The sequence below is a fragment of the Canis lupus genome, chromosome 6 (assembly GCF_003254725.2).
Source record: "Canis lupus dingo isolate Sandy chromosome 6, ASM325472v2, whole genome shotgun sequence".
In the NCBI taxonomy this organism is placed as follows: Eukaryota; Metazoa; Chordata; class Mammalia; order Carnivora; family Canidae; genus Canis; species Canis lupus.
This window is the reverse complement of record NC_064248.1, coordinates 13,171,852-13,191,767: the sequence shown is the minus strand read 5'-3', so window position 1 is coordinate 13,191,767 and position 19,916 is coordinate 13,171,852. Positions and strand designations below refer to the sequence as shown.

At 45.2% G+C, this 19,916-nt stretch overlaps 1 protein-coding gene across 15 annotated transcripts in view; it reads left to right on the top strand.

Moving 5' to 3' along the window:
- SDK1 (sidekick cell adhesion molecule 1) overlaps positions 1-19,916 on the top strand; it is a 911,663-nt gene that overhangs the window by 701,181 nt on the left and 190,566 nt on the right. For all 15 annotated transcript variants that reach the window (XM_049111183.1, XM_035717437.2, XM_049111182.1 and 12 more), the window contains 2 exons: positions 18,330-18,477; positions 19,381-19,521. In XM_049111183.1, the coding sequence (XP_048967140.1) occupies positions 18,330-18,477; positions 19,381-19,521 (289 nt within the window). The remainder of the gene's footprint in view (positions 1-18,329; positions 18,478-19,380; positions 19,522-19,916) is intronic.

Sequence of the window (19,916 nt, the reverse complement as noted above, 5' to 3'; positions counted from 1 at the left end):
GTCTCCCAGCAAGACTGTGACCCCCGTAAGGGCAGGCCGGGCCCGAGTTCTCTTTGTATCTGTGACAGCCAGCGGAGAGCCTGGCATGCACAGGTTGACTCTGTGGGGTTCAGTGGCTTCACATCACTTCGAAAGGCTCTAAGAACATCGTAAGTCCCTCATTAGCCTTTGGCTCTCTCCACTGGACCTTTCTGGAGCTGGCTCAGACTCCCATCTGTTTTTCCTTCAGAGACTGTGATGTGGAATAGTGTAGACTACTCTAGAGTATTCTACACTATTATTATTATTATTACTGTTGCTCAAAGTATTATTATTACACGAAGAAGCCAGAGTGGTAAGATGGTTATCTCTGGGATGATTCTGATTTCTACTATGCAAAATAAGTCTGTGGGCTTTCCTGAAATAGTTCACATCACTGCCAGTCACATGGTTGCCTGTCTTCCTGCTGCGGCAAACGGGAAGACCAGCACTGTCCCCCAGGCCAAGGATCTGGTTTTTATTTTTATTAGGAAGCAGTGCCCTTAAGAAACAGCTGAACCCACTAGCTAATTATGGTCAGAAAGAACAGCTTAGCAGCAATACACTAAAATGGAAATATTTGGCCTACACTCTGTACTATGCAAGTGGATAATTCTGAATAACTCCGTTCAGCAGTCCATCGATCCGGCTGCTCGGGACACTTTCTGCAGCCAGCTTCTCCTGGCAGGCTGATGAGGATGCCATTCTCCTGGAAGCCATGGCTCCTGCAGGGGCCAAGCTGGTATGGTTCTGTGGCAGGGGCAGGCCCTTTGCAACACTTGCCCTTGCCACATGCCAGACATCACTAGAGGGCCTCTCCAGAGCTTTTATGAAGCAGAGCTCTGGAGTTTCATTTGAGCCTTTGTGCTCTTGCCTGGAGTCAGAACTCTCTGCAGAAAGCACATTGGGCCTCTCAGGCATCCTGAGGATCGCCTCTCTGGAGTTTGATAGTTCTCCTTGCTGAGCTGGGGCCCAAAGAGGGCAGCCATGTCCACAGCCTGCTTCTAGGTACACGTCTTGGGGGCTAAGAGCACACAGGGTCCACGGGCAAGGGGACTCTGGGGTTCCTGGGTTAAGAGAGCTCAGGGATTCTCGTGGCCTTGATAGCAAGGACCCTGTAAACTGGTCGAGAATTCTGGTGAACAGCTAGAGCATTTGGCCCAGTCTCTTAAGTGCTCCTTGAGTTGGATCAAAAATAATCTTTCTTTGAGATTATTATGATAACAACGCAGGAGACTGCCAGAAGAAACTGTGAGAGGCTTTGAAGTGGACTCAGAGACAGATCAAACACACATTACCAGGCGTCTCATCCAGCAGCCTTTGGGGCTGGCTGCCTCTATAGAGACCCACACTTTTCACAGCTTTCAAGCTGTTTCACAACTCTGTAGATAGTACAAAACTTAAGAGTAATGCAAATAATTCTCATCCATTTGCATTTGCACAGAAGAAGGGGGAAATTAATTTAAAAAACAACAACAACTGATTAGAGGCTATAAATAGAAATAGGGAGGTGCAGTATTGTTTCTAAAGAATCCAAGTTTCATTTACTGTGGATTGGTGACAATATTTTTTAAAGCCAAATGCCCTAAGACCTCAGTTTTTATCTCAGAGCCTCATGGATTGCCAGCCTAAGAATGCAGGAAATCAAACTGTTGTCCTGACCTTCTTAAAGCTTGGAACAGGGAGAGTTGGACTCCTGGCCCTAGTTCCTTGCACCATGAGATCAAAAGATTGTCTCCACATTGGAAAGAAATTGGGGGGGGGAGGGGTGTGTTCATGGAGGCAGTGGCTCAGCTAATCAAGTTTCCTGGAGTTGTGGGGAAAGTGGGGCTGGTTTCCCTCCTTAATGATGCACCACTATGTACCGGTCCATCTGTTCTCATGGTTCAGTTCTCAGTAGCCACTCAGCATCCCTGCACTCTTGCCATCTTCCATCCACGATGTGGGAAGGGACCCTTGTTAATAAGAAGAGCAAGTGTCCTAAGCAACATCATCCAAAGGTTGTCCTTTCCATCCTCAAATCCTGTGAGTGGGATCACTTGTCAGCACTGTGATATATTATTTTCAATGACCAACCAAATGCTGCCTTGTTAGGCCCCTAAATCAATAAAGGATGTTAAAAATTTGTAAAAAAAAAAAAATGTCGGGTTATAAGCAGTTCTTGTACTAACCGGTTATGACTCTGTAGATATTACCCAGTTTTGCATCTAGCTGTAAATTCAGAGTGTGCTCTTTGAATTCCATCTTGAGATAGTCCTAGCACCTTACTGGTTCCTTCATGAATTAGTGATCTACCTAAAATCTTTAGCACATGTTCATTTTGTATTTGGATGAGAGCCATGATTTTACTTTTAAAAAATGGATCCTTTCAGATGAGTGAATTGGCCTCATATGGTATTAGAAACACATCTACTCATGGAATGAGCTTGTGCGATAACCCTGATATTTGGGAGAGGCAATCCTTGTCTTAATCTAATCCTCAGACTGAAACCTTTGCATGTGAGACCAAGGCATTTACTCCACTGATAACACGAACCCTTGAGGTCTTTCACTAACTAGAAAGATTGCCTTTTTCCTATGAATCTTTTTTAAACCTTAGCAGGTCTCTCGGTAAGCAGGTAACAACCACACATATGCAAAAACCCAGGCTTAGTTCTTCTATCAGCCTTTCTTAATAAATATGGGTGTTCACAGTTTTGCCATCTCATGTTAAAAATATTTGAATTTAATTAAAAGATAAATTGTCATTTTTATTATTAAAGTTAGGCATGCTCACTAATAAAAATTTAGAAATTACTTGAAGCACAGAGAGAGATAGTAATCAGGATGGTCCCTTGTGAGTTGAAAGCCAGCCCCTCTGTCCCATGTCCTCTGGGACTTCATGCCTGCCCACCTTCTGTCTGCCAGCCCTCCTTCCCTGCTGGCTCTTTTCACCTCACCGAAGGATCACTGCTGCCTCCTCATCTCTCCACCATAACGCCTGCACTTCTCGGCGGAGGCCAGAACATCATCTGAAGGACAGATGCCTGAACAGTCATGGTCCTCCGAGCAGCTGTTAGCTTGATTCCCACCGCCCTCTTGCTTCTTACCCATTATTCTTACGTCTCTTGGGCCATTGTGTCTGCCATTCCATCGGACTCATCTGGAGACTTGGTTTCCCATCCTCCCCTAAATTGCTGGCATTCCGTACTTTACTTGCTCAGTCCCCAGAGCTTTCCATCTGGGACCCCACTAATGACCCTGTGCCACTGTGGCTCACCTGTCACCCATGTGCTGTCATGCCCTGATTTCATGTTTGCCACCTAGACCTCAGTCCTTAGCCCCAGATGCATATAACCTCATGTCCCCCAGCCATTCTTACCCTGCTGTCCCATGGGCTCCGCAAACTCAAACAGTCAAGATAGATTCATCCCATTTCCCCTGAAGTTGTTCCTTCTCCAAGTTAGAAACACAGACATCGTTTTGACTCACTCACCATTCCTGCCCCCACAAATAGTAAGTTCTGCCTCCTAAATGTGTATCCAAGCCATTACACTTCTCCATCCCCAGAGCGCCTGTCCTTCCAGTTAGCCTTCTCAGGTCTGCCCTCCCTGAGCCATCCACTGGAGCCCCCCAAATGTACATGTGCCTGAGTGAAGCCCCCGTCCCACCTCTGGAAGCCCTTCAGAGGCCTCTCAGAGGAGGTGTCGCAGTGGGGCAGGGTGTGAGCCCGGACTTCCTTCATGGTCTCTGTCGTTCCCCAAGCGTAGGGCTCAACACAGCCTGGAGACTGGTCCCCAGCCCATCTTCCAGCCACACTGCCAGCCCTAATTCCACCATAGAGATTTCATTGCTTAAAGAATAGATTCAAGGCTGATTAGCATGGTATATAGCGCTATTCATCATCCACCTGCCACCTGCTTCTCCAGATTTATCTCCAGCCACTCACTGCTTTGCCTGTTAAGCTTTAGCAACAAAGCATTGCTCATGGATCTCTGCAAACACCAAGCAGCCAGGGCCAAGACAACCAGGCTCCACCTGTCTAAGGATTCTCTCCCCGTCCCAGCCCCTCTGTGTCCCATCTCCTCCAAGCAGGGTCCCCTGTCTCCCCTTCCAGGGTGCACTGTCCCAGGTCTCCTTCTCTGGGGGGATCACTGTCCCAGGTCACCTTCTCTGGGGAGGGGTGTGCTGTCCCAGCTGTCCCACTCTGTGTTGGGGGGGGCATTGTCCCCTGTCTTCCCTTCCAGGGGTCACTGTTCCCAGGTTTCCTGCTCTGGGTGAGGGCGCTGTCCCAGGTCTCCTCCTGGTGTGTGTGTGGGGCTGTCCCAGGTCTCCTACTCCAGTGCGGGGATGCACTATCCCAGGCGACCTTCTCTGGGGAGATCACTGTCTTCAGGTCTCCCCCTCTGGCTGGGGCACTGTCTCCCAGTCCCCTTCTCTGGGGAAGTGCGCTGTCCCAGGTCACCTTCTCTGTGGGCAGTCTCCAGGTCTCCCCTGGGTTGGGGGCGGGGGAGGGGGCACTGTCCTAGGTCTCCTGCCCCAGCAGTGCTGAATTACCCAGTAGGCAAATCAGGCCCTTAGGGCACAATGAAGGCAAGACACCAACACATGAAAATATCCAGACGGAAACTTTTAAGAATATTTTTCCTATTCCCAAGCTTGCAAAAAATACTGAAAGTTTCCATTCAGAAGATTTTTTACTTCACATTTCTTTGATTACTGGTCCTGCTGAATACATTTTTCCAAGTTCCTTGGCTTTCTGTGCTTCCTGTCTATGATCTATCAGTTTCTTTTCCTCTGGTTTTGTATCAGAGCCTTAGGGTTTCTTCTGTCATTTCTGACACATATTCTTTCACTTTGCCTTTTACTTTTAATTTTTGTGCATTACTTTTTGACATACAGAAGTATTTGATTTTTATGTACTTAAATCTATTGATATCTTCCTCTGTGATTTCTTTCATTACTTTTATGTTGGTTGCATATTTCAACACAAGCATAGATTTCACATTATTATAAGTTTCCCCCTTGTTTTTAAAGCTTTACATTTTCATACATTTAACTGAAATTCATCCAGAATTTATATGAAAATTCTGGCATATGATTTTTATTCTTTCCAAATGACCCTCATTTTCCCAACACAATTCATTGAACAACCCATTTATTTATGGATTTTTTTTCCCTTTTCTATACATTTGAAAGACCTATTTCTATCAAGGTCTGTCTGGGGTCTATTTGGACCCATTGATTCATCATCTGTTTTCCTGCCTGGTCTCTATTTTAACTGTTTCAGTTCTGAAACATGTTTGAATAGCTGATAAAGCAAGTTCCTTCATCTTTTCAGAATTTTGCTAGTTCTTGTCACCTGTTTATTGTTCTGAAAAAAAAGTAGGGATTATTTTGTCAGGTTTCAATAATAGTACCATCGTCTTTTTAGTGATGTTAAATCTACAATGAGTTTTATGAGAACAGACTTCTTGGAGAATCTGTCTTTCTACCCAGAAGATAACAGCTTCTCCATTTCGTTAGCTCTTTGTTTACATCCCATAGGGAAGTTTGCAGGTTTTTGTGATAGTTGTGCTAAGATTCCGTCCTGTTCCTACTGCAGGTAGGGTTTTCTCTCTATTCCATCCATTCCATGTTATAGCCAGCTCATCATTGTTGGGGTACTGCAACAGCCCTGATGTTCGGGTGTTTGTCTTCTTTCCAGCCACTTTCTAGATCCTCTTACTATTCTAATGAATTTCCAGTCAATCCTCTTACTATTCTAATGAATTTCCAGTCAAACACTTACTGTTTCCTTTTTTTTTTTTTAAATCTTACCAGGTTGGTCAGAATAATTTAAAAGAATAATCAGTGTAGTTGTGAGTCTCTTGTTCGTCCTCTGATCTCAGTGGAATGTCTAGGGGTTTACTGTTACATATGATACCGGGGTTTTGTTGCTTAGTGATATATAATTTGCATATCATGAAATTGAGGGATCTTAAGTGAGTTTTTACAAATACACTTATACCATGTATCTCATACCTCAGGTAAGGTACAAAACGTTTCCACCCACGGGGAAGTTCCTCTGTGGCTCAGGTCAGCCTGTCCTCCTCCTGCAAGGGCAAGCCCTCAACAGCCCTCTTTCCCCATGCAGCCTGTTCTGAACTTCATATAAATGAACAGGATATTGATTAGAAACAAGTTCTTTATGATCTAGTATATTCTTCCCATTCATGATTCTTATGATTTTAAAAATATTTTTAAGGAAATTTCTTCTAAGCAAATTATTCCTAAAATAACAACATTCTGTTTGACAATACCTCACAACTTCTATACATGAATATCCTCAGCTCCACAGCCTTGAGGCAAATTCCTTTTTTTTTAAAGGTTTTATTTATTTATTTGTGAGAGATACAGAGAGAGAGAGGCAGAGACACAGGCAGAGGGAGAAGCAGGCTCCCTGTGGGGAGCCCGATGCAGGACTCCATCCCAGGACCCTAGGACCACGACCTGAGCCGAACGCAGACGCTCAATCACTGAGCCACCCAGGTGCTCCAGGTCCCACCCTCCACATAGCTTTTGGAGGTGACACGCTAAGGGACTTGGTCACCATCATGACACCAGATTCCTGAGCCTCAAACTCCAAATGAATGTATTTTTCCTTCACTTGGAAAGGAACACTCTCTTCCATGAGTTAATACCACATTTCCTCTTTTTTGAAGACATGCTAGAAAAAACGTGAGTTTGGGAGGACATGCCTGGGTCTTCTGCATCTCTTAAGGTGTCTCAGCTGGAGGATCCATGTGGTGGGTGTCTATGCCACCAAGAAAACACCTGTTTCTCCCGAGTGATTTAGCAGCTTCCTTTTCAAACTCTGCCATCCAGTCCCTTTTCCCTTTGGTCTCCAGGAAACCCAGAGCTAAACTGAGTGCTTAGCTGGATGACCTGAGTCATCCCAGGTGCTAAGACATGGCTCTGTCTTCTCCTCCTTAATGATTTCAGATTTGTTTATTTGTATTTTCATTTAATATCCAATTCTATGTGTATTTTCACTTTAGGTGTGTCTTCTTTAAAAGCACTAGACTTCTCTCTCTGTGCATGCACACACACACACACACACACACACACACACACACACACATATGCATGTGCACACACACACGGAGTGCCCCAGCGATGCTAGACCAAAGTCCTCCTCTCCAAAGAGCCATACCAGATCACTGAGCAATGCCGCGTGAGAACAACCTGAACTGGCAGGCTGACATGATGCTGGTGTGAAGGCAGCTTTGTCCTTTGTCGGTGTGAGGTTCATAGGCGATGGAAGAGAGCAGGAAGGCTGCTTATTCTGAATTGGTGATTGAATTTCCCTGGAAGGAAGGAGGCCTGGGAACTAGGGGCTGGGCCTGGAGACTGCAAACCCACTGACAAGCATTGATCTGGATGGATCATCAGCTCACTAGGCTGGAGCATGCTGAGTCTGAGATGATATTTTGGGGTTCAGGTGGCAATTTCCTACAGGCAATGTGTCTTTCCTGGAGCATAGAAAATTCTAGTGGCCACAGCTTTCTTGAGCTGGGTATCTTCTATCAGCTGCTGGGCTAAGATCAGCTTTGGGGGAGCATCCTCTGGGGCCCAGGGCCTCCCCCAAACCCCCTCCCAGCATCTTTGGCGGGGTCAGGAAGGGTGCTTCATCCTTCACAGTGATTATTTCTAAGCCATGTGGCTCAGCTCTTTCTTCTGTGGCCACAGAGTCTTTTCAGAAAGGGCCAGGCAGCTATCTTGCACACTGCTCTCCATGAGCTCATTTGCTCCTGTGTGAAGGCCGCTCCTGACTGGCACTACACAATATGTTCAACATCTTCATCCCCACTTGCTATTATGTGCTTAAAGGCTGACGGGCTTTGTGCTGTTTTGCTTGCCAAAATTGCAAAGACTTTGTTCTTTATACTTCAAATCGTTTTAATGCTGTCTTTGAAACATAGCTCACACAGGTATCTACTAATAGCCTCAGAGTTGTTAGGAAGTATTTTATGTCTCAGCTCATTTTTCTCTGGGCTTTTGCATACTGAACCTTCACATTAATGGCATTTGCTCCCATTTTAAAGTCCATGCAGGAAGACAGAGCGTGTCACAGACACTTACTCATCTTTGCTATCTTGCTGTGCCATAGGCCCAGAAAGGGGCAGAGGTGGAGGGCTTGGGGGTTCACTCCCTTTCAGCTCACTGCTCTCAGGTGAGATGCAGGGAACCCGAGGTCTCTCCCACAGCCCTTGCTGGTGCTCACCTCGTGGCAGGCTCTCTCAGAGCCTGTCCCACACGCCGATGTAAATCCCTGCACCAGTTTGCCTGCTGTGACCACTCAGTGCGAAATACAGAGTGGCCCCAGTGATGTGTCTTCCGTAAGGCTGGGGCAGCTTCTATGCAGAGAGGGCAACCTGTGTCTACTTTGTCACCTGCCAGCCACAATTCGAGCTCTCTGAGGTTTGACCAGTTGTATGGGGTGCACCACCACCATCCTGACATGGCTCCTGCCCACAGCCCAGTTCGCCTACACTTCTGGATCCGTCCAATCCCTGTTCCCAACCTCTGTGGCTTCTGCTTCCCCAACTCAGTGCCCAGCCCATTACCAGGAGTGTGTGTCCCCTTGTGGACCTAAGCCTCAGGCACATTTGGAGTTTTACCCACAGTTCAGAGGCCCCAGGCCCTTGGATGTGAACAGTGTAAGGTCCCAAAGCCTGTTCCCAGCATTGCTTTGGCTGTGTTCCCCAGTGAGGGGAGGGGGGCTCATTTATTTCCCAAATGCTCAGCGCTTTCATTCTTAACTTTGAAGGTCAAACTTGGTGCCTTTTTTCCCTCTGGCCTTGTATATTTTCTCATTGCTCCAAAGAAGTCTACAACAGAGAAAGCCCTTCCCAAATGGAGGATGTCAAACTGTACTTAAACTGTCTGCTCCTGGGTGTTTTGTCTCAGGTAGGACAGAGCCACCTGTTGCCTACCCCCTCCCAGGCCAAGGAAGTTCCCTGACGGGTGGATCTCTGTGGGCCTCCCCCATGCCACCAAGCAGGTTATGACCATCCCTCCTGTGACCTCAGGCTTCTCTCCCAGGGTTGCCATGAGCAGGTCTGAGTCACACCATTCTTTCAAACTTGTGCTTCAATTCACTCATTTTGGATATGTATGATGCTTTTGTGGCATCCTGTCCATCCTGAGGACTTTGTCTCCTTTCGCGAGCACAGCCCATTCTACAAATGTGCCGTCTACCAGCCACGCCAGACTCTGCAGCACTGCTACAAATTCAAGTCCTCTCGTCTCATAGCAATTCCTAACCAGAGCCCTACAAAAGAGTCTTCTTTCTTTAACCTTTGCAGAACTAGTTATTATCTGTGCTTCTCTTAATATCCAGATGAGCTTTGAATAAGCTGAGAGAAACTGTTCTTTAGCACGGGCTGTGCCTGCCTGTGAGTCCCTGCCCCCGCCTGAATGGAGGGGCTTGGAGGGGATTAACTCTCAGGCAGAGCAGCTGAGCTGTTCAGGCGTGCACGTTATTTGTTGTCCAGCCCTTAAAACCACGTTTCTCGGTTCACATGATGACAGGAACTTTAGGGTACTTGAATGTAGAGAAGCAAACGGTGATCATCCCACCAAATTAATTTCAGTAACTCAGTGAGCTGGATGCTGAAATGGAGGCCGGAGTGGTCTCTGAAAAGCTTGAAAGTAATAGCACAAACCACTTGAAAAAGCATGAAAATGGTTTGAAAAAAAAATGGGGAATGCATCTATGCCTGTTTTGTTTCACTTTTTCTCATGTTCTATTTTCCAAGTTTTTGTTAATGAATATGTATCTTGTGATGTGTTTTGTAGATATATAAATAATATGTGTCTATAAAATTTATATGTAATTATATATAATATTATATATATATATATTTTTTTTACCTTCTCACATTACTTTGTGGGCATATGGTTCTGTGGGTGGACTCAGATTTTGGATGGCTTATGTAGTTTTGGAAGTCTTGTTAAGGAAAACTATTCAGAAGCAGAAGGGCCTCTGCTAGGCCTTAGGGCAAGGGCAGATGCAGGCTGAGAGCTCAAGGTCCCTCTGTCCCTCCTTCCAGTGCTGCTGCTAGACTCCTACCATATGGGCAGCTGGTGCTACTGTTTACAGCTGTGGAGGACACAGCACCTGGCTGTCACTCCATCCCAAGACAGCAGGCCCCCAAACACCAAGAGCTACAAGTGAGCTGCATCTGGGACATCCCATTGTCCAGGCTCCAGCATCAGGAAGGGTCACAGTGCTGGTGACATCCTATTTGAGCACTGTGACCATCGTATCTGCCCCACGGCAGCTCTGAGTCTGCTGTCCGTGCCTACCTGTGTGAGTCACATACCCAGCCTCATTCTCTCCCTCTGCAGAGCACAGGGGCCTTCCAGGTTGGGTCGCACTCTGCTTGTCACAGTTTGTCCCTCCCTTCCTGATCCACTCCCTTCCTGATCCCCTTCCTGATGGACCTTTTCTTCTCTTATGATTGATTTTAGAACAGTTTTAGGTTTACAGAGTTATTGTGAAGATAGGGAATTTCCAAAAGCCTTTCACCTAGTTTCCCCAATTATGAACATTTTGCACCCATGGGTACATTTGTCACAATTAATGAACCAATGTTGACATTTTATTATTAACTACAGTCCATGCTTTCTTTGAATTCCCTCAGTTTTTCATTCTGCCCCAGGATCCTATCCAGGACACCACACCTCATTAGCCATCGTGTCTCCTTAGGACTCCTCTTGGCAGGGCAGTTTCTCAACCTTTCCCTGTTTTTGATGACCTTAACAGTTTTGAGGTGTGCTGCTCAGGTGCTCTGTAGGATGTCAGTAGGTTGGGATTTGAGGATATTTTTATGATGATTAAACCAGCTTTCTGGAGTTCTGAAAGAGCGCCAAGGTGGTGCCACCCCCTGTCCCTTCATATGGGTGGGGAGAGTGCCATCAGCATCCTTACCACTGTTGATACTGGAGAGGCCTTTTAACTGTTGGGAAGAGCAACTTAATTTGTGCCCAGGGCTAGATTCTCACCCATCTCAAGTGTGTGGTATCTTTCTAAGAAGCCCAGAGTACTCACATTCAGTGTCTGAACAGCCCAGTGTGGGGAAGAAGAGCCTCTCACAAATGTGGCATGGCTGAAACCCTTGAAAGATGGGCCAAGAGCATTGCTCTGCTTCTGGGTCATCTTGTGACTATACCCTTGCCTTGCAAGCTTGAATACTAACTATGACCAGTAATGAGTCCAAAACAAAGTTGCCTTTATCTGGGGGTGTCTACCAAGGTGGAAAGATCAGACCAGAATCTCTGATTCATCTCTCTGAACCTCCTTTGCTCATATGAACATGAGGATATTCATACCTGCCACAAGGTTATTGTGAAGGTTAATTGTGTACTTATAAAGTCACCCCAAGTGCCCAGGACACGGCAGGTACTTTCACTGAACTATTTTTTGAGCTCCTGCTCTATGTCAGACATTCTTCTAGGTGCAAAGCATCTAACAGTGAGTAAAATTGATTTAATGGAGTTTATCTTGTGGGTGGCTATTTAAATGGGTGGTATTCATTATGTATATTATTATTATAACTTACAGCTTATATTTTAGGAGATGCAGTATGCAAACACTTGTAGCCAAAACAGCAGTAGAATCAGAATTAGGGAAAAAAATAAATGTGCATCTTAATTCTTTCACTTAACTTGCTCTGTAACCTAGGGAAGTTGTTTTAATGCAAGACTGTTCATTCTCATTAATATAAAAAAATACAAGGCAAAGCATCAGTGAAATCGCATATTTCATCTGCCAAACAGGATTTAAGATGGTCACAACGCTCAATGCTGGCAATGTTGTGATAAAACAGTCCCTTTCTAGAAACTTTTTGTTATGAAAAGTGCTATACATCACAAAGGTACAGGGAACTCTTGCGCTCACTTTCAGTACCATTAACATATTACCATATTTGTTTCATCAAGTCCCGACCTGTGTTTTGCTTGGTTTTGCTAGGGTATTTTTAAGGAAATCCCAGACATTATATCATTTCAACCATAAATGATTCAGTAAATAGCTCAAGTAATGACATCACATGCAACAAAATTAAATGTCCCTAACTGCTTTTTTTAAATGTGTTTATTTAAATTCTGGTTAGTTTACATACAGTGTAATGTTAATTGTGGGTGTGGAATTTAGTGATTTATCACTTACATGTGGCACCTGGTGCTCATCAGGACAAGTGCCCTCCTTACTGCCCATCACCCAGTTCACCCTTCCTCCCCACCCAACTCCCCTCCAGCAGTCCTCAGTGTGTTCTCTATAGTTAAGAGTGTTTCTTAGTTTTTCTCTCCCCCAACCCATGATCATTTGTTTTGTTTCTTAAATTCCACATATAAATGAAATCATACGGTATTTGTCTTTTTCTGCCTTATTTCACTCAGCATTATCCTCTCTAGTTCCATCTGTCTTGTTGCAAATGGCAAGATTTCATTCATTTTTATGGCTGAACAAAATTCCATTGTATATATAGACCACTTCTTGTTTATCCATTCATCAGTCGATACACACTTGGGCTGCTTCCATAATTTGGCTATTGTAGATAATGCTGCTGTAAACATCAGAGTGCATGTCCCCTTTGAAACTGTATTTCTGTATCCTTTGAGTAAATCCCTAGCAGTACAATTACTAGATCATAGGGTATTTCTATTTTTAACTTTTTGAGGAATGTCCATACTGTTTTCCACAATGGCTGCACCAGCTTGCATTCCCACCAGCAGTGCAAGAGGGTTCCCCTTTCTCTGCATCCTCACCAACACCTGTTATTTCTTGTGTTGTTAATTTTAGCCATTCTGACAGGTGTGAGATTCCAATTTTGATTTGCATTTCTCTGATGATGAGTGATGTTGAGCACCTTTTCATATGTCTATTGGCCCTCTGGATGTCTTCTTTGGAAAAACATCTATTCATGTCTTTTGCCCATTTTTTAACTTTTATGGGGTGATGAGTTTTATAAGTTCTTTACATATTTTGGATACTAGCCCTTTATCAGATATGTCATTTGCAAATATCTTCTCCCATTCCATAGGTTGTCTTTTAGTTTAGTTGATTATTTCCTTCACTGTACAGAAGCTCTTTATTTTGATGAAGTTCCAATAGTTTACTTCTGCTTTTGTTTCCCTCGCCTTAGGAGACATATCTAGAAAGGAGTCGCAACAGTGGATGTTGAAGAGGTTACTGCCGATGTTCTCCCCTAGGATTTTAATGGTTTCTTATCTCACATTTAGGCCCTTAATCCATTTTTAAGGACCTTAATCTTTTTCCCATTGGATACTCTTTCCTGCTTTGTTGAAGATTAGTTAGCCATATAGTTGTGGGTCCATTTCTAGGTTCTCTATTCTGCTCCATTGATCTATGTGTCTGTTTTTGTGCCAGTACCACACTGTCTTGATCACTATGGCTTTGTCATATAGCTTAAAGTCTGGAATTGTGATGCCTCCAGCTTTGCTTTGCTTTTTCAGGATTACTTTGATTATTCAGGGTCTTTTGTGGTTCCATACAAATTTTAGGAATGTTTTTTCCAGCTCTGTGAAAAATGCTGTTGGTATTTTGATAGGAATTGCATTAAATGTGTAGATTGCTTTGGGTCATAGAGACATTTTAATAATATTTTTTCTCTCAATCCATGAGCATAGAATGTCTTTCTATTTCTTTGTGTCATCTTCAAATGCCTTTTTAAAAATTGACCTTTCATGGATGATACTTTTGAATCCAGATCCAAACAAGGTCCATCCATTGCTTTGGTGGTTCTGTCTCTTCATTGACAAGAGCCCCACCTCTCTGTCCCCTGCTCTTGTCTGGTGCAGAGGCCAGGACATCTGTCCTGCAGGATGTCCCAAGCCAACTCTTTCCTCCTGGTGTCATTTAATCTGTTCCATCTCTCTTTTTAATTGACAAGAGATCAGAATGAATTTGCATTCAGCTTTGGTTTTTGTGTGATTCCTTGGATCACATGTGTGCGTGTGTGTTCGTGTGTGTCTGTGTGTGTATGTGTGCGTGTGTGAGAGAGAGAGAGAGAGAGAAAAAATGTGTGCTAATGTCAGTGGTGGCTGGATGTTGCTGGATACTTCCCACTGCATCTCACAAGGAGATACTGGAGGCCCAACTGCTCTGCTTTTTAGTGATGTTCGATTTGTCCCAGAGTCTGGGAAGTGGCAGCCTGGAAGGTTTGGAGGATGTTATTTACACATCCCTGAGTCTTGGTTTCCTCATCATAAGAAAGGAGATAATACCTCTTCCCCAAGAAGATTCCTGTGGTTACAGATGGGGATGCACTCCCAAACTGCGTGCTGCCATGCAGATGTCAGGTGTCAATAATTATGGTCCTTTTGGCAATTAAAATTTTCTTTGAGAAAGCATTTTCTTTCCTCAGATACCTTTAATTGAGAATATGGTAAGGCTCTTTTTTATTGAAAAAAAATCTTCCAGTACATTTGTGAAGACTGAAAACCACCAGCTTTTCACCAACAGACAGACCGAAGAAGTGATTAACTCCTCGCAGATTCTGGGCACTTGAAACTGAGCAAAAGATTAGTGATGCCCATGTGGAGCAGAGGTTTGTTTAATAGCCTGACTGGGGAAGACTAAAATTCCTTAGGCTTCTAGATCAGAGGAGCAAGAGGCATCTCTGAAGGCAAGGAAAAAAGCTATTGAAACTTTTATGGGATGGTTTCCTTTATCAAAAGAATCTTCCACATTCCAGCCCCTCTGACAACAAGCATCTTGTAGAACTCCTTTCTGAGGACCAGGAGGAGAATCTTTTAAAGGGATTTTGCTTATAGATTGTCAGGAACAGACTTGCTATTTAAATTTTAACAGTTCTCAGCAAGCTTGCAGTTCAGAGGCTTCTGAATGAGCCAATCCTTCCCAAACCACTTTAAAAAAAAATACAAATCAGAGTGCCCATGAGATGGATCGAGTTCATTTGTATTAGTTTTCGGTTTAATCTCTCTTCCGGCCAGACTTTTTATCTTCTAGTAGAGAGTGGGAAAAGAATGAATAAAGAGCTCTGTGGATGCATCCGGAGGACTGAATGGAGCCCCAGGTCCAGGGCAGAGGAACAGACCCTGTTGCCAAGTCAGACTGGGCAGCTGATCCCACTGCTCGGGTTACACACTCTGAGTCCCACCAGGCAGCACCTGGGAGGGAGGGTGCTGGAAGCAGGAAAGGCGGCGGCAGGTGCTGACCCTCACTGTCTCCGTCTGTGGGCTCTGCCACCGTCCTGACCTTGCAGTCATATACTCTGTACCTGGCTGAGCAGGTGAGCCATTCGCTTACAAACCCTGAGACCTGCAGAAAGAGAGGGACGGAAGGTAAGTTTTATTAAGCACTGCCATTAGTCGGGGTCCCCCCAGGAAGCAAGTGGCATTAAATTAGAACAGTCGAGGTGCTGTAGCTGGCTGGTTCAGGACACGCAGGCAAGGGGAATTGCAAAGCCCAGAGGGAGAGAGGGAGAGGTGGTGTGGCGCTGCCCCCACGAGAAGAGCGAGAACCTCTTGGTGAAGAATGAGATAGTCCGGGGCCCCTGAGTAGTGAGGAAGACAGAGCCCCTGCCCTGCCAGGCAGGCTGTCCAGGGCACAGAACAGGGTGGGGAGGCGGCAAGGGATGAGGCGGCCATGGGAGACAGACAGGCCTCTCCAGCACAGGTACCCACCATGGGCCAGGCTTTGCGCTGATGGGTCAGCACACAGCTCTTACTTCAGACCAATGACGGTCTCAGAAGCTATACGTTATTTCCCTGGTTTGTCACCATTGAAGAAAATGTGTCATTGTAATAATATACACATAACATAAAATGGACCATCTTAACCATTTTTAAATGTACAGTTAAGTGGTGTATATTCACATTATGCCACCAGTCCAGAATTCTTATCTGGCAAACTGAAACCCTGAGTCTACTACATGTGACTCCCCACCTCCCGTTCCCCCCACCCCTGGCTCTGTGTCTGTGGGTCTGACTCCTCCAGGGACCTCCTGTAAGTGGAATACTATACTACTTGTCCTTTTGTGACGGCCTTATTTTCAAGGTTTAACCCTGTTGTGGGTGTGGGTGTCAATTTTTTCTTTTTCAAAGCTGAATACTATTCCACTGTATGGGTGGACCACAGTTTGTTCATCCATCTGTCCATTGATGGACACCTGGGGGTGCTTCCACCTTTTGGTTGTTACGAATAATGCTGTTATGAACATGAGTTCATACCAAATATCTCTTTGAGACCCTCCTTTCAGTTCTTCAGGGTATATATTTTGAAGTAGAATTGTCGAATCATATGGTAGTTCTATTTTTAGCTTCTTGAGGAGCCTCCATACTGGTTTCTGCAGCGGCCGCACCATTTCACATCCCCACCAACAGCGCACAAAGGGCTCCAGCTTCTCTACATCCTTGGCCACACATGCCATTTTCTTGCTTCTTTTATAGTAGTCATCCCAATGCTCGTGATGTGGATCTCATTGTGGTTTTGACTTGCTTCCCCTTTATAGACGTGCTCAAACAAAAGTTAACAACTGTAAGTGGAAGAGCTGTAGCCAACTGTGACTACTCTGTATCTGTTGTATTCAGAATGAAAACCATCTCTATGAAGTGTGACTTGGCGGGGAGAAGCACTGCTCCCCACCAACCAGTTACATGGATATGAAGGAAGGCTCTTGCATTATCTATGTGGACAAATGGCTCTTTCCTGTAGGGGAGCATGCTTAGCAAACCAAATCGCCATGAGCTATTTGATGCTTCTAGAAGGGTCTCAGACTCCCAGAGCAAAAAGAGAAATTGGTGTGAGTTTTTCCATAGTTAATTGGGGATGCATGCATTGCACTTTTAAGGAAACATGAAGAGCGGGGGGATCCTCATCAACCGTAGATTACTTATACCACTGAAAATCAAAAGCCAAGAACACTGAAATGCCCAGCTGGTGGTGAGGACTGCATTCCCAGAAAGCCATTTTTGGAAGCAGCTTTATTTGAAATAATTAAAAAGATTCAGCCTTTGTAGCCCAACTGGCATCATGCTCCAGAACAGCATAACTTTTTGTCGAGGAATCCAGCTAACAAACTCCAACTTGGTGATAGACGGCTCTGTATGATAGTCAATACGAGTTGCTCTTGAGAGTCTCATTTCATTTCATAGCACTTTGTGGCTACGTCTTTGTGACTCATAAGGAAGCAGAGTGCATTTCTGATGAGCTCCTGGCACAGTCTTGTGAATCCTCAGTTGGGTCTTTAGGTTTTTGCCAAAGTGGCAGTGATTTTGTGTGTGGAGGGTGCCCATTGCATTGTCTGCAATCTGAGCATTGCCCAACGCCATAGTGGAAGTCATGCATCTCCTCATTCTGACCATCTCCGATGTGGGTGAAAGGGATTTTAGCACCACGTCCAGAGAATGAGACAGACGGTCTGATTTCCACAAGAACCCCCCAATTTCACTTCACTGATAACTTGAAAATGCAGTTCAGGCATCATGACAATTCCAAATGAGAAGTGACTGTGGGTGTTCAAAGTCATTGCCAGGTCTTGTTCATTCCAGGGCATCATTCTATAAAACGATCAGGCCAAAAAGCATGTTTAAACTCTGGGAAAAAAAAAAAATCCCACCAAGGTGTAGAAGCCCAGCAGAATCCTCTGAAGCCTTGCATGCGAGAGCCCATTTGGCTGGCAGAGCCGCTCTTCCACACCTGCCGGAAAGCTGGGTGCAAAGATATTCTAAACTAGCTGTGAATTTCATTACGTCTCTCTCCAGCCAAAGCCACTCAGGGGTGCGGTGCTGTAATGGGCCGCCACGCAGATGGGTTGCAAAATGCACAGCCCATCTGTCTTTATCATGCTCATTTCCTCTTTTATTAAAATGTTAATGAATATAGTTTTTATTTATCATTTGGTGACATGTGCGGCATCCTTTTCTGGGAGACAAATCTGCAATCTGCCTAACCGTGTGAGCTGACAGAGAACACGGGAATGAGGAATATTTTGGTTCCATTCAAAATGTTGTAGGCAGGTTGAAGGAACAGTTCCTTTACTTGCTGACAGCAGCATGAGTATGACAGGAGGTACACTGAACTTGAGGTGGACGCCCAAGTTTAAAGGCAGGCCCAGGGGCTACCAAGTGCTAGCCACGTGGCCACGAGTCTTGGTTTCCACGTCTGTTAAATGGGGACAACCGCTCCATTTGCCCAGGAAAACCAAAGAGAGAACTTATAGGAATGTATTTTGCATTCCCTTACTGTCATTCAGACATGTGCTGATATGATTCTGAATTCGTTTTACTCATTCTTTCAGACTCTCCATGGAAAGTACATCTGTCAAATGTCGGCCCTGAGATGACAGGCATCACCGTGCGTGGACTGACTCCAGCTCGCACCTATCAATTCAGGGTGTGTGCTGTGAATCAAGTGGGCAGGGGCCAGTACAGCGCAGAGACAAGCAGGTGTGTGATGGTGTAGCCCTCAGCGCCGATGAGGGGGAGCATGGGCCTGAAAGCGAAACCGTGCATCCAGTCAGGAGGAGGAGCTTGATCGAAGTAATCAACCTCCATCCCTTGGATATGGGCAGAATTGTGTGCAGGAAAGGCTGTAATGAAGAGAGAAACACAGTCGCTCATGTGTTGGGCTAGCTGGGTTTTCCTTAATTGCTCTGAGGGAAGTCTGTGCTGACACCCAGTGTTCCTGAGAGCAGAGCCTCCTGTACACATGAAATGAGGAGCTGACAGTGTTTTCATGCCCTCTCTCCACCCTGACTGCCAGCAGGATGGGAGCTGGTGCCACCATCCTGACAGGCAAACACTGAGCAGGGTTCAGTGCCTTCTGTGCGGTCCCCATACTCCCCCAGCCCTGGGGTGGCTGCTGGGAAGCCTGTTCAGATGTGACCTGGTGCTCCAGTGTGCCCTCCCAACCGACCTGAGCATTCACTGGACCTGAGTTGTGGCATAGTTGGGATCCAGAGGACTTTTTTTCAAAATGTGGGAGTTTGAGATGAGAAATAGTGAAAGAGCCAAATAAAAAATAATTTGAAAGGAGTCTCAGGCTATGGACCTGCAGCCTGGCTCACTCAGGCTTGTAATCCCTTTAGGACTGGGGGTGCTGTGGGTTATCTAGACAGAACAAGGTCACCTCCTGTGTCTTCCTGTTGCTGGCTTAACTGATTCTCTATTATGTTGATTTGCTGTACCTATTTCATGCATGTCCTTTGAGTTTGATCAGCTGTGTGCTTTTCTTTATTTATCGCTTGATTTTGATAAATCATTAGGCCCCAGATTCAGCCAGAGATGGCAACTGGGGACCATTTGTATCGGGTGCTGATCTCTCTTTCTCTCCTCCTGTTTTATTTCTAGGTTGATGTTACCTGAAGAGCCACCCAGTGCTCCCCCAAAGAATATCGTGGCCAGTGGGCGTACCAATCAGTCCATCATGGTCCAGTGGCAGCCGCCCCCAGAAACAGAGCACAATGGGGTGCTGCGTGGGTACATCCTCAGGCAAGTAACCTGTGTTTGGCCATTTTTAGACTGTCATTATAAAGAGTCAGGGGTCTGTTTCGCTGGGGTCACAAACTCAAAGGTCTCTAGAAGCCCAACAGTCATCAAGAGAATCTGGCCAGTGTCAGATTCTAGGGAGTGGTAGAGACTATGGCAAACAAGTGACCATGGGCAGCCTTGCAGGGGTGGCCTCTTCATATCCAACCATAGCATGTCCAGTATCAATGGTTACATTGTGGTAGAAGAATGAAGAGAGATATTATGAGGTGGTGTCAAGGTGTGCTATTCATTCTAACTCTTTTCTTTGTTTCCTTTTTTTTAAACCAGGGGCATGCATTATTAATAGAGTCATTTTTAATTAATAATAATGCAGTTGATTTCATTATTAACCAGTT